The sequence below is a fragment of the Lynx canadensis genome, chromosome B1 (assembly GCF_007474595.2).
Source record: "Lynx canadensis isolate LIC74 chromosome B1, mLynCan4.pri.v2, whole genome shotgun sequence".
Lineage (NCBI taxonomy): Eukaryota > Metazoa > Chordata > Mammalia > Carnivora > Felidae > Lynx > Lynx canadensis.
This window is the reverse complement of record NC_044306.2, coordinates 136,385,683-136,412,890: the sequence shown is the minus strand read 5'-3', so window position 1 is coordinate 136,412,890 and position 27,208 is coordinate 136,385,683. Positions and strand designations below refer to the sequence as shown.

Below are 27,208 nucleotides of genomic sequence, written 5' to 3'. Positions count from 1 at the left end.
TATTCTCAAAATACACACTATTTAGTATCTGGAGGAATTAAATGAGTAAGTGAAAAAAAAAGTTGAGGGTGTCAGGCTGCCCATTACTAACATGCGTCAGAACTTGTTAGTTCATACGTGAAGCAATACACATTTTGTGGTGAGAGCAGCGAACACTCAACCTGTTAGTGAGCAGCAGACAGGCCCTAGAAAGCTAATTAGAATAAAGCCGAGAAAGACTAGGACATCTCTCAGCACGAATGACACCAACCTTTCAACTCTAAGGAACTTACAAGAACAAATTGAAAGTCAATCTTTTATGTTAGTCTAGTCTACCATGCACTAAAAAAACAAAAACAAAACAAAGAAAACTGCAAGTATTTTGCATTCTCTTATGGTAATTTGTGTTTTACCTTTTGAGGAATGATATCATCAGGTGTCTCGGGCTGTTTACTTGGGACCTCAGACTGAAAACAGGGTATTAAGTATAGACACATCAGAAAAAAAAAAAAAAAAAAAAAAACAAACCCCAAAACAACAACAACATAAAGAACACCACAAAAATAAAAATTTCCTGAGGATTGTATGACATATGGAAGACACACTCAAAATTCATGTGATTATCGTTACTATTTTTTAATTATCCAAAGTAGTTTTAAAGTAAAAACTACACTAAAATTCTCAAGGCTAACTGAACAGGACTAACTGAAAAATCACAGACAAAACCTCAGCATAGGCGGCCAATGTCATGGATGATTGACAGGCAAGTCTATATGGCTTCAAAAGGAAAAAAACAGAAAACTGGATAATAGAATCTAATGCTAGCTATTACCTTCCACCTGCCTTTCACTGTGCTTATCCTTATGTCTGTTTCATAACGGGAGTAACTGGTTTACACCATTATCTCCAAAACCCCACACCACAGAAATCATGAGGTGCTTTTCTCCCCTAAAAGCCCAATGCCCTACTTTCTTTACTACTTTCCCACCTACAACCCCAGAATGGCTGAAAGCAAAAGGGAGACTGGGCCATCAGTCTCCAGGCCAAAAGTTTTGTAAAGAGCACTTCCAAAAATATTAGGTGGCAGCTATATATTTTACTCTCAGAATAAAATCTCAACTAACAAGAAGGCAATTTCTTTTGAGCTGTCGTGTTGGGCTTATGCATGTAAACCTACACGGATAGCTACATACAGACAATAATGCACCCAAGAACTACTCCCAATTTTTCTTCCTTCTTATCTGGAGTTGACTTCTAGTACCTTTCCCCACGGTAAACATGCGTCAGCAAAATGACTTCACAAGGGTTTCTTCCCTAGGCAAAATACACACTGGACTACTGGGCATTCTTTCAAATACTTCACATGGTTTTAATAAATGTTTATCTTTAAAAGCAAACTTTTAAAAGCATACCTTGTAATGAAGAATAATCTTTAAAATACATATCCATGTTTTCTATCTTGGTAAGGGTACTGGCTACACGAGTATAAAATACACACATGTGAATATACAATGGTACTTAAGATTTGTATATCTCAATGTATGTAAAATTTACGCCAATAAAAAAAGAATTATAAACAAAAACTGAATTCTAATTATTGATATGCATGTGTAATATTAAGGGGTGAAGGGTACTGACTCTGCAACTCTCTCTGAAATTCATTAAAAAAGACTAAGATAGATTGCTGGATGTGTGATAGACCAATATAGCAAAATGAACAAATTCCTATTGGCAAATGCAACTTTGATGTCCACTATTTATCACCAACCAGAATGCTGGCAGGGTCTGAAATGCACACGCTTTATTTTCCCTGCAGCATAGGGTATAGTGCCAGTCTAATACATACTTGCTCATTGATCCACTCACTGAGGCTCTTGTTTCACTACAAGGCACAGCATTCAATCAACAGTAAAGAGATAAGCTATACCAATAACTTTAATATTATCATACCTCTCTTTCACTAAAAAAAATTATAACTAAATTATAATTGTTTACACAGAAATCTAAAACTTTCAAAGTCAGAATTTCTAGAAAACAATTCTTCAGCCATTTTTCTTCACATTTTTCTATAATGCTGACAATGGCATTTCCTGAATGAGTTGCTTAGTTTCTAGGAATCCTGTGACATCTGTATATTAAACAAAAAATATATGTGACAGCAGCCACAGGAGACTCCCTTAATTAGAAAAGGAAGCTTCTAGTAAGTTGATTACTCTTCTGTCCCAAGCAGCCCGAAATTAATAGGTAGGCAATGGGGTCTTCACCCTGGTGGTAATTGCAAATAATAGAACACTTGTTTGAGATAATTATTCTATGAAAATAAATTCTGTGAAAATAAGGAGACCACAGAATTAAAACCTGGTTTTCATATCTAAATACAATTTTTTTAAAATGGCAAAATATGGAATCTTATTCTCCTTACTTAGGATTCAGAGTAATGACACAATTGCTTAAAAGCCCCTGATTTTTATATTTTCATCATATCCTCTGCTCACATCTTAACAACATCTACAACTGACATTACCACCTAAAATACAGAATTACAGGGGCACTGGGGTGGCTCAGTCAGTTGGGTGTCCAACTCGTGATTTCGGCTCAGGTCATAATCTCATGATTTGTGAAATCGAGCCCCAAGTCTGCTTGGGATTCTCTCTCTCTTCCCCCTCCCCCACTCACGAATGCACTTTCTCTCAAAAAAACTTTAATAAAAAATATAGAATTACAGTGCAATTTAGCATAGCTGTTTTAGTAATGGAAATTATCCCAAAAGGAAAGTCTTTTTTATTTTTATTTTGAGAGAAACAGAGACAGAGACAGTGTGAGTGGGAGGGGCAGAGAGAATCCCAAGCAGGCTCCTAACTGCCAGTGCAAAGCCCAACGCGGGGCTTGAACCCACAAACCGCAAGACCATGACCTGAACCAAAATCAAGTCTGATGATTAAACTACTGAGCCACCCAGACGCCCCCCAAAAGGAAAGTCTTAAACTTCAACAGCTCTCAGTTTCTACGGGATCCTTTCAAAAGGCTGGAAAGAGGCGTCCGAGTAATTTTGTAGCCCGAAGTTTACACTCCTTTTCTTGTAGAGCCCTCTCCCAAATTATATAAGTTTTAGGCCCAAATGTCATAATTTGGCTCTAGCCCTTTTTACTAGAAAAGTTTCAGAATTAGGAAAATTCTACAGAATGCTAAATGAGAAAGCAATGGAAAAGTCTATAATTTCAGGAGAAAGAGTGCTGATATGTCCATTCATTCAACACTGATTAAGTTCCTGATACTCTGTTAGCATTAGAGAGACAAAACCTAGCATACTGTTTCTGTCTGGAAGAAATTCACTGTTCACCAATAATGTCACAAAACCATCAAAGGTTAGAATCTCTTCTTTTTCAAAAGTGATTCAACTTCTGAGGAACTGTCATCCTATATACTATGTCTTACTCTACTACTTACTGGATGCACCCTAGAACTTCTCTACATTTTGATGCCTCCTCTGTGTAACTGGGAAAACAGTACTAACTATACTTCAGAGGACTGTGGTGAGATGTAATGAAACTGCACGTAAACTGCTCTGCAGAGCATCAAGCTCACTGTGCTTCGTAAGCACCTACTCTTCTTTTTTGATCTTATGATACAAGTCAGTAGGAGAGCAGCTGCTTCTACTTTTTGGAATCTTCTTTGCTGTAAACATTGCCAGACTGCATATTCCATAAAATAAAAGTGGACATTTAATGGCATTTTAAATTTACAAGAATTCTGAACTGGCAAAAACAAAATAATTAGTCATTCAGAAAATTTCATCACAGCAGATTCAGATTAACCTTGACTCGTGAATGGACTAAGCCACATAAATTCCACATTCTGTAACTGTCTCCCCTTCCCACCTGCTCTTTCCTTTTCTGTAAATGTATCTGCAGCCTTTCTTGACTGCCTTGTATTTCCCAATATGTAACCCATCTGGCTGAAAAATAAGTTCCATATGGTACATACTTATTTCTGAGACTGTTTAGATTTCTTAGGATGGTGAACGCCTTTGCTTACGTAAAATGCTAATGATACTAAGGTTGTAAGTGTGAACTTCAAATAGGTTATTTTGTTTTTATCTGATACGGAAGTTTAAATATACTTCTATAAAGTTGAATGACACTGTTATAAAGAAGGAAAGGAATAAACAATATAAAAATATGGTTATATAAGTAAAAAATATGCCTCAAAAGCATATGCCTCAGTTAAATAAAAATAGTGGGTTTGTCACATTTTTAGGAGAGCATATTTGTCTTATATTTTAGTATTCTTGAATGGATTCAATTTAAATGACTGTTGACTCAAGAAATATTTTATCAGATTGTTACAGGCTTAAAGTCTTAATTATTCACTTGAGGAAAAGATTAAGAATTAGAGACTGTATTGCTGGTTTGCTCAGACAAAAGTAGGTGCTAGTAAAAGGCTGCAAAATATGGGTGGATTTTAATTTTTTTTAATATGGTGTACTAGTATTAGAGATTATGGTGCTTTAAGTTACAGCTGTACCAAGTATGACATTCTTGACAGAATGGAATAGCTCTGGGAAAAGTGAACTTTAGGAAGTTATGTTGAAAAATCTTAACTATTTATTAGCAGGTCTAAGACCCATATTCTTTAAAAAATTTTTTTAAACATTTATTCATTTTGAGAGACAGAGAGCATGAGCATGGGAGGGGCAGAGAGAGAAAGAAGGAGACACAGAATCTGAAGCAGGCTCCAGGCTCTGAGCTGTCAGCACAGAGCCCAACACAAGGCTCAAACCCACGAACTGTGAGATCATGACCTGAGCTGAAGTCCGATGCTTAACCCACTGAGCCACCTAGAACCCCTATATATTCTAAGAAGTATGAGAACAGTAGTGAAATCAGTGGGTACAAAATAAATAGAGCCAGGGTTTTGGCAGGAAAAAAAGGGTCACTGGAACAATGCAAGCTTCCCTCACATTATAGAACCCAAACTACTTATTAGAAGATCCACGTTCTAAGCTTCTTTTATAAATCTTAGTTTCTTTAATTGTCTAGAGAATCAAATATCAAGTCAAGAATGTATTTTAAAATATTTAAAATATTTAAAGTATTTAAACCATGAAAGGTTTTGAAATGAAGTTTTTAATACAATATAATAAAACTTCTACAGTTGGCAAATGTTTGATTCTAAACATTTTTAGAATTCTAAACATTTTGTATTAACCACATATCCAAAAACAAACCCCAAATATTCTTTAGTGATCTGTAGTGATCTGGGTTTCTAACTGGGTATAGGAGTTTACACTAGATTTATTTCAAAGACAGCTAAATACTGGAGTGAAACACAGCATGGAATACATTCCCTTGAGAGAGAGTCACCATTCTGTCTTCATGAAGCATAGTGTGATCAGATCCTTGGGGAGGAGGAAATTCTTAGAAGATGCTTTTCCAGACTGTATTCTTTTAAAAGCTACAATTTTAATTTTTTTTAATTTAAATGAGATTAAAGGAAGATGTAAGAATTTTTCATCAAAAAGGAGTATAGATTAAGAACAAGTCACGAAACAGTGGTCTAAAAATCAGGAATTCTCTAGAGCTGTTCTGGTCTAGAATGGCAGCCACTGACCACATGAAGTGTGGCTAGTCCAAACACAGGTGTGCTCTCAAGTGTGAAATATGGACTTCATTTCAGAGACAAGGTACAAACACAGGTAAATGCCTCATAAATAATGTCTTTGCAATTGATTACACATTAAAACAACAGAATGAAGAAGCTGGATAAAATGACAGGTGAGACCCCATTTCAGCTTCCAAAGCTGTGATTCTACAATAAACATGAGTTTTCTAAGGACAAAAGTGCACTTCGTTTTGGAGGCAAAGGATTACTATTGGACACTGAAGAGTTGAATTACTATTTTGAAATGTTAAGAGGGTTTTCAGAATTGAACTCAGTGGATTTTATAGTCTTGTGGTTTCTCTTTTAAACTTGTAGTGGCTTTCTTGGGAAAGTATACTTTTCTTCTGTTTGTTTGCTTGTTTTTGTTTTTAAGTAGGCTCTACACCCAATGCGAGGCTTGAACTCACGACCAGGAACTGACTGAGCCAGCTAGCCACGCCCAGGAGAGTGTATTTCCCTAAACTTAAAAACACGATTCCTGTGCCATCATCGGCTTGGACGAAATTTTTCTAGTCCATGTGCAAAAGTCTGAAGAAAGGCTTTGGAAAGGGTGACTTCTCTGAATAAAAAGAACTTCTGCCGTGTTTTAAACCTGTGGAGTCCGTGATGAAGTTTCTTGATATACAGAGAAAGATACATATTCAGGCTATTATTCTTTAGCTGTTGTATTTCTTCAAAGGATACTGCTTAGTGCCACTGTTTATTTACGTAAGTCACTCGGAATGCTTTCTGGCACACAAATAAGCACCACAGAAGTACCTCTCTAATTTTAACCAACTGAGTCCTAACAGCTTTTGAGATGGGACTGTTACTTTCTCCATTTTAGGCACAAGGAAATGGAAACCTGGCGTGGCTCGTGGCCTGTCCCAGGTCACTCAGCGAGTGAAGTGGCAGAGGCTGGCTGGAAACCCTGGCAGTCGGCCCCAGAGCCTGTCACGGTGTCTCCTCGCTGCCTTGTTGCACTGCTTCATCCCACACCCACCACCCTGTGTTATCAATCTGACACTGTTTGCTGAAGTTCCTAAATTAGAGATTTTAGGTAAACGACCTGAGAGGAGAATGCTTGCCAAGAGGAAAAATTTCTTAAGAGCCATTACGAACATTTAACTCTGAATACTCACCGCCACGTTGGTCTCTTGCTCCGTTTCTGGCACATAAGGGTAATGGTTATAAAACATATCATTTCGCACCATTTTTTTCCTCATTCTGCAGGGCCCTTCTGTCATCTCCAACATCCATTTGTCTAGATGGGAACCGATGGGGGGGCCCCACAACCCTCGCTCCCGCAACAGTTCGTACTCGATCTGGCACCACTCCTCTGTCACGTACTTCAGGGCATTTTGCTGGCGCTACGGGGAGGGGGTCCAGGTTGGTTTTCAAGCAAAAGTGGGAGCAATAATTAAAAGTCTACAAATAACTTAAAACCAAGTTAATATTTGGAAACAAAACCAGTATATACCATTTCAGTCAATAGTATATAAGTAAAATTACATTTATTTGTTGTTCTATAACAATAAAATTGTTAAAAAAAACATCAGGCTACTAATTTTGTGAGAAGGTACGGTTTTTATGGTGGCCAAAGTGATTACTTTAGCACCAAGTGAATGACAGATATGTACAAGGCAGAGTGTGCAGTGCCTTATGAAAATACACTGAAATGGTTAGTTCAGTGTAAGTTAATGGATAAACACAGTAACTTAAGGATGAGACCCCTTCCCACCCTCAAGTTATAAAACAGGTAGGTACTAGAACCTGGATAGGAGAAAATCTAGTGAATCAGATCAAGAAATACTGCCAGCACACCACATTACTGCTAAACTTGGTAACATTTCCAAAAATTTTAGGTAAAGAATATAAACATGCAGTTCTGGTAAATAACTTGATATTCATAGTAGAATAAAAGAAAAACCATTTTCAGTTGGCCACTGGGATAGATCCAAACCACTTTACTTAAAAGAAAATTTCTTGGGGCGCCTGGGTGGCGCAGTCGGTTAAGCGTCCGACTTCAGCCAGGTCACGATCTCGCGGTCTGTGGGTTCGAGCCCCGCGTCGGGCTCTGGGCTGATGGCTCAGAGCCTGGAGCCTGTTTCCGATTCTGTGTCTCCCTCTCTCTCTGCCCCTCCCCCGTTCATGCTCTGTCTCTCTCTGTCCCAAAAATAAATAAACGTTGAAAAAAAAATTTAAAGAAAATTTCTGAATTGGTATAACTTCTTGGTATATATCAAATATCAAGACATATAGCACATTAAAAATTTTTTTTTTAATGTTTATTTATGTTTGAGAGACAGAGAGTGAGCGGGTGAGGGGCAGAGAGAGAGGGAGACACAGAATCTGAAGCAGGCTCCAGGCTCCAAGCTGTCAGCACAGAGCCCGATGCGGGGCTCAAACTCATGAACTGTGAGTTCATGACCTGAGCGAAGTCGGACGCTTGACCAACTGAGCCACCCAGGCGCCCCAAGACGTATTGCACATTTAATGATTGATGGAATAGAAGAATACAATATCAATCTAAGAATAAAGATCTCTTTCTACAACTAACAGTGAAGATTACGGAATGAATAATCTTGAAGTTACATAATATCATAGTAGTATTTAATGTATTCTTGGTGGGGAGGTCAATACCCTGTAACAAATAGCTAGTGTATGCTCCTAAAATATTAGCAATTCAGCATTCAGAAATCTTTAATAGATCTAAATCAGCCATTCTGGAAATAAAATATTTAGGATAAGTTTTTGAGTAATCATGAATTCACCAAGAGGATTTCACTGAATTTATTTCTTACCAACATAATCACTAAGTGACTATAAGAAAAAAAAAATTATTTCATCTTCAAGTTTTTTTTGAATTTTAAGAGACTTTTCAGAGACTTTGATGCATATTTTCATAGTCTCCTTGTTAAGTCTGAGAGAGATTTTCTTGTATTTTAATATTTATTAGGAACAACATATGCAATATGTCAGTACCATTGACATCAATGGTATTTAGTTGTGATTTCCAGTTTGTTGTTTTTTGCAATGCCATCTGCTTCTAGAAAGTTCAAATTTTTCTGTCTTAAAACCAATGGCCAAAGTAGCTGGCAGGGATAATTTAAAACATCATCTGATAATGAACGCAGTTCAGTAACTTACTCTTCGGGTTAAAAAAGTATCATGAGAAACAGTCTTTTCTCAGTCAAGGAACACAAAACAAACCTTTATTATAGTTACGAATTCTTACCTCCTGATATTCCTTATATTGTGTATCTACTAAGTCACGGACAACAGCAATATGTGTAAACATCCACTGAGAAATCTCCTAACAATGGATGGAAAATGAGATGTTAATATTTCATGGATTGCCTGAAAAAATGCTAACTAGCCTTAAAATAATGCCAAATTATTTATTAAATTAATATTCTGCTAAAGGCACAACTACAAAATAAACAAAACCCTAAAAGATTAATTATCTGATGAATCTAATGGAGGCTTGCATGATGGACACAGATCCACTCCCAGCCCTCTCCTGCTCAATGCCCCTTCAAGGACACGCTTGCTCCTACAGCCTTTAAGAGCACCATCAGCACCTTCAGGGATCACCACAGCTGCAGAGAACTGCCAGGGAACCCCAAACCTAATGATGGGGTGATTTGGAGGCAGGCAAGTTCAGCTATTTCAGCTCAGTACAGGTCAACTGGGGCAGGCCATTTTGGCCCCAAAGCTCCACTTAGGTCAGTTCAGGCTAGACCTGCCTTGTAACCTAGTGTTTCCCTGTGATCAATTCTGCTTCCTTTCTTACCCTTCCACAAATATGGACCACAAGGGCACCTGTAATAAACACCTTGCACCAAACTCCCTCTAGGTGTGCTTCCTGGAGAACCTGGCCTAACACATGGAATGTGTGAATGATACATATTGTTTCTCTCAGACCCTCACAGCTGCCTAAGATTCTGGGATGGTAGAGGAAGTATGATGAAGAAGCAATTAACATAGGTAGAGGAGTTTTGAAAAAATCAATCACAGATATATATGACAAGGTACTAAAGAACAAAAAAACCATCTTGTTCTGCTACTGCTTTAAAATTTATATAATTATCAGTAACAAAATTATTGGAAGTTTGGAAAAACTGGGAAAGATTACCCACTGTCTGATCACAGATCAGTATCTGGATGTCACGTCCAGTTATGAAGTGGTTGTGCATACACAACACTCAGAACGCAATTTTATCATAGACAGTTGGGAGACGTTCTCATTATGTGGGTTCTTCTCTCTTCTAAAGCAACAATGCAGAAAAGTTGTACTTCAAATCACATGCTTGTACATGTTAAATGTATTGTATGAAACACTACAACTAAACCTTGAAATACAGATTTCTGATAGTACCATTGATGAAGCTAAACAACGTACCTGGGTGGAAAGACTGTGTTTGTTAAGACCACTTTCCTTTCGATTCCTTCTTGATCCTGTTAACTTGGAAAGACCAAAACCACTGCTCACGCGGGACAATTTGGATTGCGTGGTGGGCGCTAGAGCTTCTCCTCGACTTATGCATTTCTTCTCGTGGGCTGTGAAATTAAAATTACATGACTTTGCAATTTCTCCATGTATTTCTCAGTCTTACTTTTAACACTTTTGTGTCATGGTTACAAACCACAATTTTGTAGTTATGAAAAGCAGCTGACATTACAGACACAGACATTCTCTTAGATATCACACACTTACATGGAAAACTGCTTGGGAATTACTGTACTAGTTGAATTTACATTTGGCTGAAGCCTCACAGCTCTGCAGTAATACGCAAACTTACTTTAACTGCATTCAGTTTCTGTGTTAACAACAATTCACAACCCCCTATCTAAAATATTTGGTGCTGCATATACTCTGGAATGTAGAATGTTTTGGATTAAAAAATTTTTTTTTTCAACGTTTATTTATTTTTGGGACAGAGAGAGACAGCATGAACGGGGGAGGGGCAGAGAGAGAGGGAGACACAGAATCGGAAACAGGCTCCAGGCTCCGAGCCATCAGCCCAGAGCCTGACGCGGGGCTCGAACTCCCGGACTGCAAGATCGTGACCTGGCCGAAGTCGGACGCTTAACCGACTGCGCCACCCAGGCGCCCCGAATGTTTTGGATTTTAAAAAAGTGATACGGTACATACACTATATATTATATAGTACCAACAGAAGGTCAATGACAGTAAACCATAAAATGAACAAATTAATATTTCTGCAGCAAAATATGTGAATATTTATACTAAGTAGGATAAATCAAGATAGGTTAGGTTTTGCTAACAAGTGATTTTGGGCACCAAATTCCTGAAAAAACCTTGGATTTTCAGGGCTTTTTGAATTTCAGAATTACGGAAGAGGGATTATGGATTTGTAGACAAGATGGTGACCATAATGAACATCTGCAGGCAAAGTATTATTTACAAATTTATAAATGGCAGAGGGGTAGGTAACACACCTCAGATTTAAAAAAAAAAAAACAAAACAAAACAAAAAAAAACCAAACAACAAAAAAAAACCTGAGGGAAAAAAAAGCCAAATCTCAACATAACCATTCTAGAATGGCTGTTAACTTTCACTTTTGCCGCCATAAGACCCTTTTGGGATAGTTTTAATTACGTATCTAAAGTGTACCCATAGACAACAGTCGCATGTAAAATCTCTTGTTCATATCATCTCTGAGGACTCTCTTACCCAGATGATTCTGCCAACACTTTAAACCAGCTTCTTCAATGAGCGGCCTTGCTATAGCTATGTCCACATGACCCCTCTCGTTCACAGGTAGAGTGACTTTGAAAAGCTCCTCCAAGGCTTGTTTCTTACTATGAATTAATTCAGTCCAAACTCTGTTGACAGCTTTTATAAGAAGCTGACGCCCTAGGAAATGGAAAAAAACAACTTATCAAAAACACAATATAAAGGTAGTTAGTAATTTTCTTCATGTTTTACATCTAAGAATCTCATCTAGGGTACTTAGTTGTCAAAAAAAAAAAAAAAAAAGCTTCATATCATATTAAGCTCAGTAAAAATTATTATTCAGATAACCAAAACAGTGGTTGGTTACTTGGAGAACTTAAGAAATATATATGTTCATGGGGCACCTGGGTGGCTCAGTTAGTTAAGCATCCAACTTTGGCTCAGGTCATGATCTCATAGTTCGTGTTTTTAAGCTCCACATTGGGCTCTGTGCTGACAGCTCAGAGCCTGGAGCCTGCTTCAGATTCTCTCTGCCCCTCCCCTGCTTACACTGTGTCTCTGTCTCTCAAAAATAAACATTAAAAAAAATTTAAAAATATATATTCATATGTATGCAAAAGACTGCATGTTTACTTATAAAACTAGAAATTGAATACACAGAAATTTTATTGTCTAGCTTCTTCTGTGTAAAAACTTACCCCCATTTAAAAATAATTTTTAAATCTATTTAAGTGGAAAATTAAGTTACTTGTTCCTAAATTTGCAAAAGGAAAAAGAGAACAAATATTTGAAAAGAATATTTATATTTACTATTAAATTGCATCTTACTAAGGATTCCTTGCTCATTTGTCTGACTCCTGCTCTAGACCAATCTTTACCAAGCATCAGAGTCACCTGAATGGCCTGTTAAAACAGACTGCTGGTCTCCATGCCCAGAGTTTCTGATTCAGTAGATCTGAGTGGGGCCAGAGAATCTGTTTTTCTAACAAGCTCTCAAATGATGCTGATGTGGTTAGTCTGCTTTGAGAACCAACGTTCTAAACTGTTAGTTCCGTGTGGGGTGAAAACAGTCACTGTTCCTCAGTGTCTGGGCTTCAAAAATGTGTTAGTGAAAGCAAACAGAGTAAATTAATGCTTAAATGAATGAAAGAGTGAGTGTTGGCCTTCCAAAGGATAAAGTCATATGCTAAACCACCACACTGTATGGCTGGGGAGACCAACACTACTGTAGTTATCTGACTTTTCTATGGACCAACATGGAAATTAGAAATCAATCCACCCCAAAGACTTTAATACACAATACTTCTAAAAATCAGTGGGAAAACTAGATTAAAAGAGAACAAAAACGGTAGTAGTGGGGCACCTGGGTGGCTCAGTCGGTTAAGTGTCGGACCCTTGATTTTGGCTCAGATCATGATCCCATAGGAGATCAAGCCTGGAGTTGGGCTCTGTGCTGGGCATGGAGCCTGCTTGAGATTTTCTCTCTCCCTCTGCCCTTCCCCTGCTTGCTCCCACTTTCTCTTTCTCAAAAAAAAAAAAAAAAAAAAAAAAAAAAAAAGAGTAGTGACAACCTGTCTCAAGCAGTATTTGTCTCTAATGTGACATGTCTGACACTACCAGTAGGCAGCTCTCTTAATGGCAAATGCCAAGTCAGTATTTGCACCACTAGCTGTGCAAAGGTAAATAAATATCAAGTCTCCCAGTGTTACCATGAAATGCTGAGGGCTAGCAATATCAGCGGTTAGTGGTTTACCCATCTTGGCATAAGGAGAGCTACAGCTACCAGGTTGATTTAGATGTTGGTGGGCATATAGGTGTGGATTCAGGTGTGACCTACTGGGGGGCTGGTTGTCAATGCTGACAGTTTCTCAAGTGAGGTTTTTAAAATTTTTTTAATGTTTATTATTTTTGAGAGACACAGAGAGCGCCAGCCAGTGGGGGAGGGCAGAGAGAGGGAGACCCAGAATCTGAAGCAGGCTCCCGGCTCCGAGCTGTCAGCACAGAGCCCGATGCGGGGCTTGAACCCACAAACTGCGAGATCATGACTTGAGCCGAAGTCGGACACTTAGCCGACCAAACCACCCAGCCGTCTCTTAAGTGAGTTTTTTTGGAAGAGGGCAGGGTGTATCTTAAAACTTGGAAATGAAGGAGTGGGGAGAGAAAAGGAAGAAAACATATTGAGGCAATTACCTTCACTAATATCTTGGCTGTAACCACCATCTGGTTCAATGTCAGAGGGTATCATAATGTGCCATGTAGTCATGCGGGCTTCTGCTTCCAGTCCGAACCCATCCACGTTGCTGAAAAATTCCAGTTTAAACTATATGAAGGAAATGACTGTAGCTGAAAACCATAATGACCAAGTATACCTCTGCAGACACAGGTAAATGCGGGCTCTATTACAAAGTTCCATAATTGGCAGACAGACATTCAGCAGATGCACAAAACAGAACTTCCTACTTTAGCATAAAAATGCCATTTAAAGGGGTGATATCACAAACCCACTTGACTAACTGTAATTAAAAAGACACAACAGCACTGAGATGCCTTCTGATCACTATTAACATTTTTACCTAAAAATTATAAAAAGGTCATTTAAGAACATTCTGCTCATATGTCTATGTACCACCTCCCTCCAGTCTCTTATGCCACCATTTTTGCTTCAGTGGCAGTCAATTACTTGCAGTTTCCCCTAAGTGCCACATTCTTGCCTCCTCCAGGGCAATCATACAGATGGCTCCTTCTTCCTACATCACTCTTATCCCCTTTGGAGGGCTAACCTCCTCCTTAACCATGTTCAAGTTGTAACTCGGCAGGTGTCTCCTCCAGTTAGGGGCATGTGTTCCATGCTCCCAAAGCACCATGCTTCTAGCACAGCACTTAGCACCCAGACCAGTCTTGCTTACTTCTATCTTTACTCCTAGACTGCATATTCCAAAACCCCACCATGGGTTCCTTCTTGCTCACATTTCATCCCAGTCCCTAATTCAACGCCCGGCCCCAGCAGACACTGAATACGTATTTGTCAAAGCAATCAATGGAAAAATACTAATTTCACCCATTTAACATATACCACTGCATTTATTTATTGCATTCTTTTCACCTCTCTTAACCTCCAACAATGTGTATTTTGTTTATTTTAAAAGTAAACTTTGGGGAGCCTGGGTGGCTCAGTCAGTTATGCGTCTGACTCTTGGTTTAGGCTCAGGTCATGATCTCATGGTTTGTGGGTTTGAGTCCTGCATCGGGCTCTGTGTTGATAGTGTGGAGCCTGCTTGGAGTTCTCTTTCTCTCTCTCTCTCTCTCTCCTGCTCTCTCTACCCCTCCACCACTCACGCTGTCTCTGTCTCTCTCAAAATTAAAAAAAAAAAAAAAAAAAGTGAACTTTCTTCTTTTAAAATTATACATGTGGGGGCACCGGGGTGGCTTGGTTGGTTAAGTATCTGACTCTTGATGGCGGCTCGGGTCATGATCTCATGGTTTGTGAGATGGAGCTTTGAGTCAGGCTCTGTGCTGTCAGCTTGGGATTGACACTGTCTCTCCCTCTTCCTCTGCCTTTCCCCTGCTCACATGCTTTCTGTCTCTCAAAATTAAGAAATAAAAACTTAAGTTATATATGTGACATAAGGTGATTAATGACCAATTTAAAGATACAGACAATTAAAGAACACTCATTTTGTTGCAAAAATGTAACCCTTGTCTTTCATATTTTCCACGGAGTTTTAAAACTGAGATTTAAAAAAAAAATGTTACTATCAAAAAAGTAGGACAAAGAGTTCTGGTGGAAAAATATCAAAGATAAATTCAAGGTGGCAAACCGAACATTAAAAAGTTACCTTCCAACATGTAGATTAATAAGGCAGTGAGCCAGACAGCTAATGAATTCCTGGTCGTGGTTCCCAGGTCCCAGGATCAAGTTCCTGTTTACAGTCAGGACCCTGAGCGAATCTAGGAGTGCCACTTGCTGTGGAACGGTTTTGTGTGCCCGTGAGAACTGGTACAAGATGGTCCTATTGAGGCAGTGATACACCGCATCAAGTGACAATCCCTGTGATCTTCTTTTTGACTAAAGATAATGAAAGATACTTTATTTAGTAGAATGGACAGAAATAAAAGATCCGCGTATCATTCGCACAGAAACATTAGGTTTATTATGTACCAAATGCCATGCTCAGCACAGGCGTGCTAAGCTACAAACCAAAAAGCTTTTGCTAATATGAGGTTCAGATCCCAAGAGAGCCACATACATAATTTAGTGAGATGAGAGCTACACCCCCCAGTGAGGAGAGCTGCTACCACTCCTGTGGGCAGAGCAGCCTGCCAGAGGACACGAGGAAGTGCCATCCGGGGAGAAGGTCCTACCACTAAAGTCGCGTGAGGGGGAGTGATCTCCACTCAAAACTACTGAAGAAACAAACACAACGAACCTAAAATGTTAGTAAAAAACTTCTTTTGACATTCTCATTTCATTTCCTCACTTGCAAAGTTTTCTCTTTGGCATAAATACAAATTTAACGCTTAAAAAAATTCTTAGGTCACATGAAAGAATCTGTGCACCATATGCTAATAACACACAATAGTGGCATTTCCCAGTTTCCACATTAAGTGTTGAGTAAGATTAATCACTTGTGCCAAACCAGGCCAACATTCTTTAGTCAAAGATAACACACACACACACATACTCTAAAATGACATCTTCAAAGAACTACAGTGAATTTTGTGAAGATTCAATTACAAGGAGAAAATATGCCTTTAATATCAACTCTTCCTGCTCTCTAAATCTTTACACACAAATATATCATACTGTAAAAATAAAACAAAAAAACCTCATCAAATTGTACTGACTTAAGGTATTTAAACCAAAAGGAAGCTATCTGGGTGGCAAAGAGCAGTGTCAGTGGGGAGGTCAGGGAGAGCCCACAGCTTGAGGGAACTTAGGCAACTTTACAAGGGACACACTGGCACCAGCTATGGGTAAGGAAGGGAAGGGCTACAAATCGACAGTTTTTATTCACTTTCAATACGGTGAGCTTTATGGTAAATGTTAACATTATCTTATTAGTTACATTTATTTCCAATAATTTTGACATATTAGGAAAAGTTTTTCAATAGGAAAACATGTACTCTAAAACTAATAGTGAAATTGGGTTACCTGTGCAATTAGTTGAATTATAAAATCTATAAGAAGTTTAGATTCTTTGTTGAACATGCCTTGCCAAAGCTTGTCCACCACACGTTGTGTGAAATAAAACACATTGTTCACCAATACCTGGTAGCTTCCTCCACTGGTAATAGGCAGAGATGCATCTTCCCCTAAATTCAAGCAGGAAAAAAAAAATATCTAAGAAAATTGAATCAACCAGCCTAAGACCAGAATCTCAAACAAATGAGGCTAAGGCAAAACGAATTCATCTACTACATTTAGAAATAAGACCACTAGCTCTAATGTACTACTTTAAGAAAATGATGTTCATGGCCAGAAATCATGACAAATGTTGTTGGAAGAAATCATTTCTGCAGGATAAAAGAGTTATGGATTCAAAGTATGAAGTCTCTTATTGCTTTGAGAACATCTGTGATGAGCAAATAGTTCCTCAACTTAAAATGGCAGTGACAGAGGATCTCTGAGAAAAAAGCTGTCAGGTTATTAGTTGTGAATCAATTCTGTGCGACAATAAAGGGTAAAACAAACAGTCAAACAAAACTCAAGTTGCGATTATACCTTTAAGCACAATGAAGTACTATACGCATTAAAGAGGTTCACAACAACTGTGAAAAATAAACTACAATCAGCGCTGGTGGGGCCAAGAGGCACCTTTCCCTCCCTACACCTCCCTCCACGATTACCTTCACTACTCTTTCTCTTCAAAAAGCTACTGAGGCGCCTGGGTGGCTCAGTCCGCTGCGTGTCGGACTCTTGATTTCAGCTCAGGTCACGATCTCACGGTCATGGGATCAGGCCCCAGGCTGGGCTCTACACCTGAGCGTGGAGCCTGCTTGGGATTCTCTCTCTTCTCTGCCCCTCCCCACTCTTTCAAAATAAATAAACTTTTTCTTTTTTTTTAAAGCTATGCAAGTGCTTTCAGTGCACTTGCTGTGTATGTACTACTTCAAGACTAATCCTCCTAACCAAAGTTCCCTCTGTAAGCCCCTCCTTTCTAGAAATTCTGGAGCCCCACTGATTGTGATTATTATTCCCACCTAACTCTAACTCCATTATGCAAAACTCTTCATTTTATGCCTTTGCATAGTAAAACTGATACTGTGTAAGTTTTTCTCAAGAAATAAAAACAAACACAAAAGTTTGACCTGACACTATGCTCTGAGAATTGCATGTTAAGACAATACTAAAGATTTCTTGGCAGATTTACTCTAAAACAAAACAAAACAAAACAAACAAACAAAAAAACTTTAATAGCATGGAAGTTCTTTGATTAATATTACTGGGAACTCAAGTAGCAAATATGTTAAATCTCTCCTTTTTTTTCTCCTTTAAATTCTATCATTATTTTACATATAAAAATTAGCTCCACTGTAAATGTATCCAGTTTTGTATTTTTATTGTAACTAGATATAGACATATAGAAAAAACATCTTTATGTGTTTTGAATTTATGTACTGGGTGCCATCCTAAAGAATAACATATACATACCTCTGACCTAACAACTCTACTCACAGATATATATCTAACAGGCAGGTAGAAATATTGCACACACATGTGGCCCATAGGAACAAGCAGCTTTATTTCTAGCTGTTTCAACCTTGAAACTACTAAATGTCCAACAACAACAAAATGGATACATTTTTATATATGCATATGACAGAATACTATCATATTCTAGTGATGAAAATAAATGGACTCTTGCTACAGGCAACAGCATGGACAAATCTCACAAACATGTTGAGTATTAGAAGCTAGACCACAAAGAATACATGTTGTATGATTCCATTTATAAAGTTCAAAAGCATGCAAAATCAATCTGTTGTTTTAGAAGTTGGGACAGTGCCTCCGTGAGCAGTAACTGTGTCAGGGCAGGAGGGACGTTTCTGGGGGTGTCTGTAATGCATTCCTATCTGAGTGCTCTTTTTCTTTTTTTTTTTTAATCTCAGTGGTCTCATACAGGCGTGATGTCTGGGTGGTAATTCATGGAGCTCTATGCTTATAAGTTGTGTATGTATATCACAATAAGTTAAAAGTACTAGATATTCACATAAATATAACTTGTTGTAAGACAGTTTTAAAAACATTTTTTTCTCTTCCCTTGTCCTCTTCCTGCCACCTGAGTGTACAGATGTGGACAAGCAACTTAAAACACTTCCTGTTGTTGACTCTCTATCCCAGATTAAAAGGAATGAGCTAGATGGGCTTGTTGCTCATTACAGAAAAATACCAGGAAGAGGGAAAAATGCACAGAAAAGATAAAGCTAAAAAGGAGATACACTTGGGGTTTAGATAGAGAAGAAGAATGATTATAGGTACTTTCATAAAGTGAAAATAAAACATAGTATTACCCAATAAGACATCAGCTGCAAGCAAATGGTCCATTACACTATCCAAAATATAAGTCTGAAATTCTTTTTGCTGAGTTCTTGTAGATCTTTCAGGAGAAGCCTAATCAATAAAATTTACAATTAGAAACAGAACCAATTAAACAAAGATAAGGCCTCAATCATAGTTATATTATTAATACTTACATAGTTACATAAAAAAACCCTACTGGGAAATAATAAAATATGACATGAGAGATAGTAGACACCCTTATGCTTTTTTTTTATTTTTGTGACCACAGAATTAAAAAGAAGCAAAAGTAAAGTATCATCTTTTGAATCCAGTCCTCCAAAAAGATTCTAAGTATACCTCACTTCCAAAGACAGTTGGCCATTTATGAGATACAGATAAAATAAATCATAAAGCCATTAAAACAGATATAAAACCTCAGGGATCTAGGAATCAAGGGGGCAAAGTTGAGGGGGAAGGGAATATTAATACCAAATGTTAACTAAGCACATGGCACAAAATTTAGCTCTGCGCTTCCACGGTATCGAGGAGAAAAAAAGACGATACGGTTTACAAAGCTTTTTCTTATCTGTAAAAAGCAGCACACTAGACTGTCAGCAAGGATGTTTACCTGAAGTCGTTCTTAGAGGAAGGTTCTCTAAGGGTTTTTAAAACGACGACAATGCTAACCCTATCCATAATACCTTTGAGAATGGTTTTGTACAGTACAAAGATGATTTTAGAAATGATATTGAATAAAAGCTTAGGGCACAAAGTTAAACTACAGTCCTCAGATGGCATTTCTGTTATTAGGGTAATATAATCTAGGTGCATAACTGGCAAGTATCTAACCTGAGAGGTGGGTGGCAGACCACTGGGAGCCTAGGGATGAAAGGTGGAAACATCCTTCTGTCGTCCTCAAATGCCAGTGGTTTTAGTTTGCTTTTGGTAGGAGTTGGATATGGAACAGTTCAACAAACTGACACAAAACTGTTTCTTAAAAAGAGATCTGTATGTTTTGATACCAGCATAGTAATGATGCTTTGCAGATCCGTGAATACACACATCCGGGACTATGGTTATGATGTTACAAAAGTGGGCTTTAGAAAACTGTTTTGCTTTATGCATTTAAAATTAAATTCTGCTCTATTTTAAAAAATCCATTTCTTTCTATTCTGATTTTCAAGGTGGTACTCAAAAAGGGTTTAAAGGAGCAGTTAAAAATCTAAAATCTATATTCAGATCAAAGATCTTATTCTAGGGATTCAAAAACCAACATCTCAACCAAAGTTGCAACAAGCACTTCTCTGTTTTGCTGGTAAGACATATTTATTTTGTTTAAAAATGACAAAATGTGGGCCTAATAACAGTTAAAATAGTACTAAAGTTTAGAAATTTGGTTTGGGATCAGAATAACTAGGGGAAAAATGAAAGATAGGTCATATTGTTTTTAATCTTAATAAATTTTCCTGTGCAGTTGGAACAGATTAATGACAGTGGTCAGCAGTAGAGCTGTGGCCACGCCCTGCCAATTTCTCATGTGGATGGTACAGTGAGAATTCAACCTTGCCAAATAAAGAGAAAAACAGCAGATTGATTAGATCTTGGAGGATTACCTTATAATCAGATCAGAGATCATTTTTTCAAACAGCCTGAGCAGATCAAAGTTTACTAAGGAGTAAGGTTCTCCATTCACAGGAAGATTTAAACCCCCCGAAGACAACAGTGTTCATTCTGGATCATCATCACTCAAGGTGGTTGGTTAATGGGATAAATAATAATGGGTAGGGCTTATCAAATCTTAACTAGACAAAGTTTGGAATCTGAAAACAGAGGGACCATAGTACACAGAAAAGTAGCTTCATCAACAATATTTATCTTTACTTAATTAAGAAACATTCTTTTGAATTATGCAAGGATTTAAGGCTGGCTCAGTCACCAATAAGCATTTAATCCTCTGAATCCTCTCACAGAATCTATTATATGAGTGATTATGACCCAGAATTTACGCTTGTTATTGGCTCTAATTGCGGAGTTTAAATGTTCTTGCTGAGATTTATTGTAGCCTAACTTTTAAAGGATTTAAGGCTTAATGAATGAATGCACAGCTGTCTCAGAGGCATTAAAAAAAAAATTCTATGGAGTTGCTATATGTAAAAGACAGTGCTTACTTTTATCTCATTATCTCAATCTGCAAAATATCTCTTTGTACCCCATTTTAGGGAGATGGTAACTAAGGCTGAGTGGGTAAGTCACAACTAGGACTCAAACCTCAGTTTCTTTGATGGCAAAATTCATGGCCTCCCGTTAGACTATACTCTTCCAGCTCTACTGGAAGTCTCCATATTGAAGTTAACAAATGCACAAAAACAACTCTGCTACAGCCTCATCAATCTTCTACATCAATCTGGTCGGCTGCACCAGATACCTGGGACGAGTTCAGGGCAGGGGGAGGACAGGGTGAGCACTATGATCTGCTCCGGTCTGTGGCCATCACATGTCTTCCCGGTAAACACAGGGAAGCCAGTCAACACCAGTATTCAGAGAATCACAGCCTTCTTTCTGCAGCCTGCAGACACCATGCAGAATCTATGCGCACAGGCCAGCCAGCCCAGCGGGCCTGCTGCTCTCGACGAGAGCAGTGCAGCTTTGGGAGGAAGACCTTTGGTGTTCGGTGGTTTGTGGACAGGCTGAAGCTCTTAAGGAAGAGGTTTCGAGCTTCTTCATTCCAACTGCAGTATTCCTCTTAACTGATTTCCTCCCTTCTGTCAGTTACGGGAGAGGGCTCTCTCTGCCCCCTTTTGCCACTTTTTGTTTGTTCGTTGTCCTAGTCACCCAGGGTGGATCTCAGACTGAAGTGAAGAGAGAAGTCTTTTAGAAGATGGCTACAATAGAGTTGTGAACTCCTGAGAGCACAGAGAGGTACTTATGGTATAAGCCCACCCTCCGACCCCGGGCTGCCATGGTGGTGCTCACGTGCAGCAATGTCACCGGGCCTTCCGTAAGATGCCTGCTGGTGACAGGTACTGGTGGTGACAAGACACCGGTGGACGGGAGCAGGGAGAAGAGCTCCTGGACACTCTGGTATATGCCAGCGAAGGCCACTTCGTTTTCTGGGTAAGCCTTACGTGCCAGGTTCTGTGTTATGAATCTTAAATGTATTCTCTTATTTAATTCTCACAGCAGCCCTCAGAGACAGGTTCTATTTTTATACCTTGTGAAAGATGGGCAAACTCTAAGGGGTGAAGAGAGTGGAGAGGACACAGCTATAACCAGCACACATTTAATTTCTCAAAAATAGCTTTTGCTGGGTGATTTACATATATTTAACTCCCGTAAAAATCATACAAGGGAGATTAGTATATAAATCATTCTCCAGAGAATGGATTGAGTTCATTGAGACAAAAGTGTTTATATAATAAATAACCGGCCCAGAATTCAAAACAGGTCCTTCTCACTCCAAAACCCATGCTTTTTCTACTGCACCATACTGCCTCCCTTGTACACTCTGGCTCGCCTACACAAATGGGAATCTTTTATAATCAAGTAAGTAGATGATCTTGTGGTGAGATTCCGGCAATCCTAAGACTGAAGATGGCCTGCCTCAAACGTATCGAACTGAAAATCAGTTGGATCAAACCCCGTCCTTCATCCAGGTAAGTGGTAAACATACAGGATAATTCTCTTCTTGAACAACATTCAAAATCATGTGCTTGCTGTTTTTTACACCATCAAAGACATAGAGTGCAATAAATATGTTCTGCATGTTTATTCTATATGTGTATAGAAGAATTGGAAGTTCCTCAAAGGATTAAGTTAATTTTTAAAAGCAAATGTTATCTCTCTTATTAGATGTATCACATCTTCCTGTTCGAGAGCTGCCTGGATATAGTTATAGTTAAATGATTACTATTGAAAAGAACCAAAACTCTGTGCTAATTCTGTAAGAGATGAAAGGACATGTGAAAGGTGGTCCCTAACTTTTAAGGAGTTGATAACCTACCTGGGAGTTTCCATCTTGACATCCCCCTGTTTTCCTTGAATTCTAACCCCACCACCCCTGACTCTCCAGTCCAATCAGACACAATTCCACCACAGGGCAGATTACTGTCCACAACAATGAGAATGCTACCTCAAGGTTAGTACATGTTATATCAAACTTTTTCTTTGAAAAATATAGAAAACCAAAATAAAAGACAATTATTTTGCTTACCCATGGCTAATTATCTATCAGGGTTCCTACAAATCTGAAAAGGCTATTAATGGATATATCTGTCCGTATCTCCCACACATGTGTATTTTAGTATCTGGCTCACTTATGCTTTCTGGCACACACCTCTTCTGAACTTTATTATCTTATTTTCTGATCACCATTTCATTTTGCATAGAATGCTTCAAATTCTTACCTGACGTGCTAAGATACTAGCCATCTATCTTACTTCTTAAAGTTTCTAACAAGGACAAGTTCTACCAGGCATGCTTTTAAACTCTACCATGTGAACTGCTGATGACATTTACTATTTTTCTACCAACGTAAACAGTGTGGTCCTGGTTGAAATGCTTAGCATGACTAGTATCTAAATTACATCAGCAATTTCTTTTAGTTGACCAAAGGGAGAGAGTTTCACATGAATAAGATAAAACATCTCCTGTGGTTTTAAGGTTTCAAGTAAAAAATTAACTGTATTAGCCACTAGAGGGAGCAGAGAAAGTGCAGGTTCAGCTACCAAATGGCTGAGAGCATGAGGGAAGTTCCCCAGAGAGAAGAGCAGTTATAGTCTTCGGAACTGAATCTTTTCATAGGATGATATTATTTTCAGAGTCCTGGAATGCACTACTTGACCCTGCTTATATGAATTGACCAAAAAAAATATGAATGTACAGGCAACTAGTTACATATTAAATTCTCTTTCTAGGATCTTTTGAAAATTTTCTAGGTGAACATTTGGTTTTTAGGCATGGCCAATTACTAGAGCCAGCAGTACACTTAGGGCTCATTTTCTGATGCATCAGCTGATTCATATCACTTACCAGCAGAACAGGCAAGTGCAATGGGCTGTCTGCATCTCCCCCAAATTCGTATGTTGAAGCTCTAACCCTCAATGTGATGGTATTAAGAGATGGAGCCATCAAAACGTAATTAGGTTAAGATGAGGTCACGATGGTGGAGTGCCCATGAGATTAGTGCCCTTATTAGAGGAAGGAACACAAGAGTTTTCTCGCACATGAGTGCATGTGCGCACGTTCTCGTTCTCTCCTCTCTCTCTCTCTCTCTCTCTCTCTCTCTCTGCCATGTGAGAGTATAACAATGTAGCCATCTGTAAGCCAGAAAGAGGGCACCAGAACCTCACCAAACTGGCACCCTGATGTCAGACTTCTCTGTCTGGAACTGTGGGAAATAAATGTCTATTATCCACACCACCCAGTCTATGGTATTTTGTTGCAGTCTGAACTAAGCAAGGAAGCAACCTAAAACTTCGCTGCCTTGAGGAAAATTTAATAACTGTATATTAAGCACCTACTATGTGCAACGCACCATATCTTATGGTGCAGAGGACACCAAGAGCAATAATACCTGGTTATAATATGAAAGATGGACAGAAGTAGGGAGTTACACACTGAGGTGACAATGACGCTCTAAGTGTTAGAGTATGTGAGAGAAGGTGCTGGCACACTAAGGACCATGGGCCAAATCCAGCCCATGTCTGTCTTTGTAGACCAAGTTTTACTGAAACACAGCCATGCTCATTCATTTATGTATTGTCTACGGCTGCTTCCTAGCTACAGTGATATACTGAAACAGTTGTAACAGAGATTGTATAGCCTGCAAAGCTTGAAACATTTACTATTTGGCCCTTCACAGAAAAAGTCTGTCAATTCCTGGCCAGGAAAGGATAAGAAAGGTTTGAATTAGGGACATGCTTATGGGAGGGAACAGAAAGTAGAGAAACAAATTGTTAGGGTATATAGCATGTCTGGGATAAAAAATTCCCATAGTCCATGATATGTTCTGCCTGTATAACCAAAAGAATTTGAAATCTGAAAGGTATCTGGCATAAAATATGCTTGGTTACTAATGTTCTAATTATAAAAACTGAGCAAAAGACATGTAAATGCATTTTTTTGTCCTTACCTCCAACAAAAGATCAATTAGCGGAGTCTGCTTGCTGGCAGGAGTAAGACAGAGATTGTCTATTATTAAGACCCGCATGAAGTCAAAAACAAACTTTTTAGCTGGGTGATTGGTCAGATACGTCTTCGTGCCCACATTGCAGTACTCTGACTGGCTTCTGTTCATCCCTGTGTCTGCTGCAAAGGCTTTAAATTCTTCTGCTGGAGATCCAACTTCATCATCAAGATCAGTCACCTGGTAAAATCAAGTGGAAATACACACGAGTCATATTTGATTTTATGTGATATTTTCACTTCCATGTTTCCTAAAATCCAAATTATAGCAGCAAGAGTACTTTCCTTCAATATTTACCTCCTACTAGGCTATTCAATACATTACTTCACTGCTTATTTGACTATCACTTCAAGGTAGTAACCGGGAACCAGATGTATGTGTACTTAACACATGCTCTTTCTAATATTAAAGTGACCAGCCACTACCCGTGTATCTGTTTTATGTTGAATTTTATCTCTACTATGGATAACTGCACTTAAAATAATTGAAATGATGAGAATGACTATATTTGCATATTGAAATATACCTATGGAGAAGTCAATGTCACAGAATTTCAAATTAAGATCTGGCCCAAGGGTGGCATCTAAAAGCTGATCTATTTTTGCAAATTAAAAAAAAAAAAACAAAAAAACAGATAAATAAACAAAACAACAACATAACCAAAGCCAGTTTGGAGCCAAGTGAAAAAAAAAAAAAGAGGACCAAAAGACAGATGATAAGCTGCTGACAAGGAAAAGACATTGAGATAATACTAAAGGTCTGTTTTTACCAAAACAAGAGGATTTTAAAATTATAAACAAGCCAGGGTATTAAGATCTTGTGTTTTACTTGTCTTTCTTCCTAAAATCCCCTACAGTTTTATAATGAATGTTTCTACCTTTACACATGAAGAAAGGGTAGTAGGAAGAAGGTAGTTTATTCCAGGTCCCAGAATAAGTGGTAGAATTAAGAGAAAACATGAAATTCTGAAGTATAGGGAATACTGTCTTTAGGGCTTTGTTTTAAAGGACAAAAGAAGTACCTGTACTACCTATGATTATATTCTAATAATTTGTTATTACTACAGAATATAAAAAATAAAAGTTGAATGAAAAGACAAACACAGATTTCATTTTTGTATAAAAACAGTCAATCCTATAATTAATTTGTAAAGACTAAATCCAGGAGATGCTGAATTCCTGAGGTAAGGAAAGCAGAGGTTAAGTTCACTCTGACCGGAGTTCTGTAACTTGGCTACGACATTGCATGACACAGCTTTCAGCATGTAAAGCAAGAAATGGGTCCACAGTGACTCAGAGAGGGAAGTGATTAACCAGACACTTACGAGAATATGTTAAATAAAACCAGAAGTAGAGTTCACTGCTATTTTAGAGGAAAGCAGAAGGAGAGTGTGGGGAGCAGACACCAGAGAATAATGTAAGAGGTGAGGTAGAAAGTTAGGAAACTAACTTGGTCAGAAGCTGAAAGGACTGGCAGGAAAACCCTGCCAACCACTGGAGCAGACTAATCCCAGGTAGACGTTCCCCCCACCTTTCCTACCATCTCTGAGTAAGGACGGATATTGAAGGGGAAGACAGTGGCTGCTAATGCACACAGGAAGTCAGGGCTCATCCACATGGAGGCCAGGTCAGGAACGTTGTGATATAAGTATCTAAAGAACTGCATCAGGGTCACGGGGTATTCCCGGAGCCAAGACCCCTCTTCTTCTGATTGCCAAGGCTGTCATGGGGACAAGAAAAGAAATAATACGTTAGAAAAACTGACACTGCTACAAATCACTTTAAAAAATCCATTACTCAACTTCTTTTCTAACACTGGACATGGTAATGGTTCACAATGCTTATGAACCACATTCACGAGCAAATATCCGTCAACACATCTAGAAATAAGCTAAAACAGACACAGTACTCCTAGAAACTGACAGGACGTTTGTTCACTGGCATAGTCATAGCTCAGTAACTTGAGTCAGTGGTTTTCACTATTTATCATTATCAACATGAGAACAGTTGGTGCCAATAGTGGCTGTGTTATCCACAAAGCTGTCTTATCCTCCATCATGCTGCCATTATGTTAGGAGCAACACGAAAGATGGGGAAGTTACCTCACCTTTCTGAACCTCACACTGTCATATGTAAAATGACAACAACGCTTGGAGCCATTATGCAACCATGATATTATGATTTATAATACAAAATATAT

At 38.5% G+C, this 27,208-nt stretch overlaps 1 protein-coding gene across 8 annotated transcripts in view; it reads right to left on the bottom strand.

Moving 5' to 3' along the window:
* WDFY3 (WD repeat and FYVE domain containing 3) overlaps nt 1–27,208 on the bottom strand; it is a 244,267-nt gene that overhangs the window by 48,891 nt on the left and 168,168 nt on the right. For 6 of the 8 annotated variants that reach the window (XM_030313522.1, XM_030313515.2, XM_030313516.2 and 3 more), the window contains 11 exons: nt 26,549–26,728; nt 24,956–25,189; nt 18,837–18,936; nt 16,477–16,637; nt 15,161–15,390; nt 13,515–13,624; nt 11,322–11,504; nt 10,025–10,182; nt 8,858–8,935; nt 6,762–6,989; nt 393–446 (listed from right to left, as the gene is read on the bottom strand). In XM_030313522.1, coding sequence (XP_030169382.1) covers nt 393–446; nt 6,762–6,989; nt 8,858–8,935; nt 10,025–10,182; nt 11,322–11,504; nt 13,515–13,624; nt 15,161–15,390; nt 16,477–16,637; nt 18,837–18,936; nt 24,956–25,189; nt 26,549–26,728 — 1,716 coding nt within the window. The remainder of the gene's footprint in view (nt 1–392; nt 447–6,761; nt 6,990–8,857; nt 8,936–10,024; nt 10,183–11,321; nt 11,505–13,514; nt 13,625–15,160; nt 15,391–16,476; nt 16,638–18,836; nt 18,937–24,955; nt 25,190–26,548; nt 26,729–27,208) is intronic. The other 2 variants (XM_030313518.2, XM_030313520.2) reach the window with 1 other exon arrangement.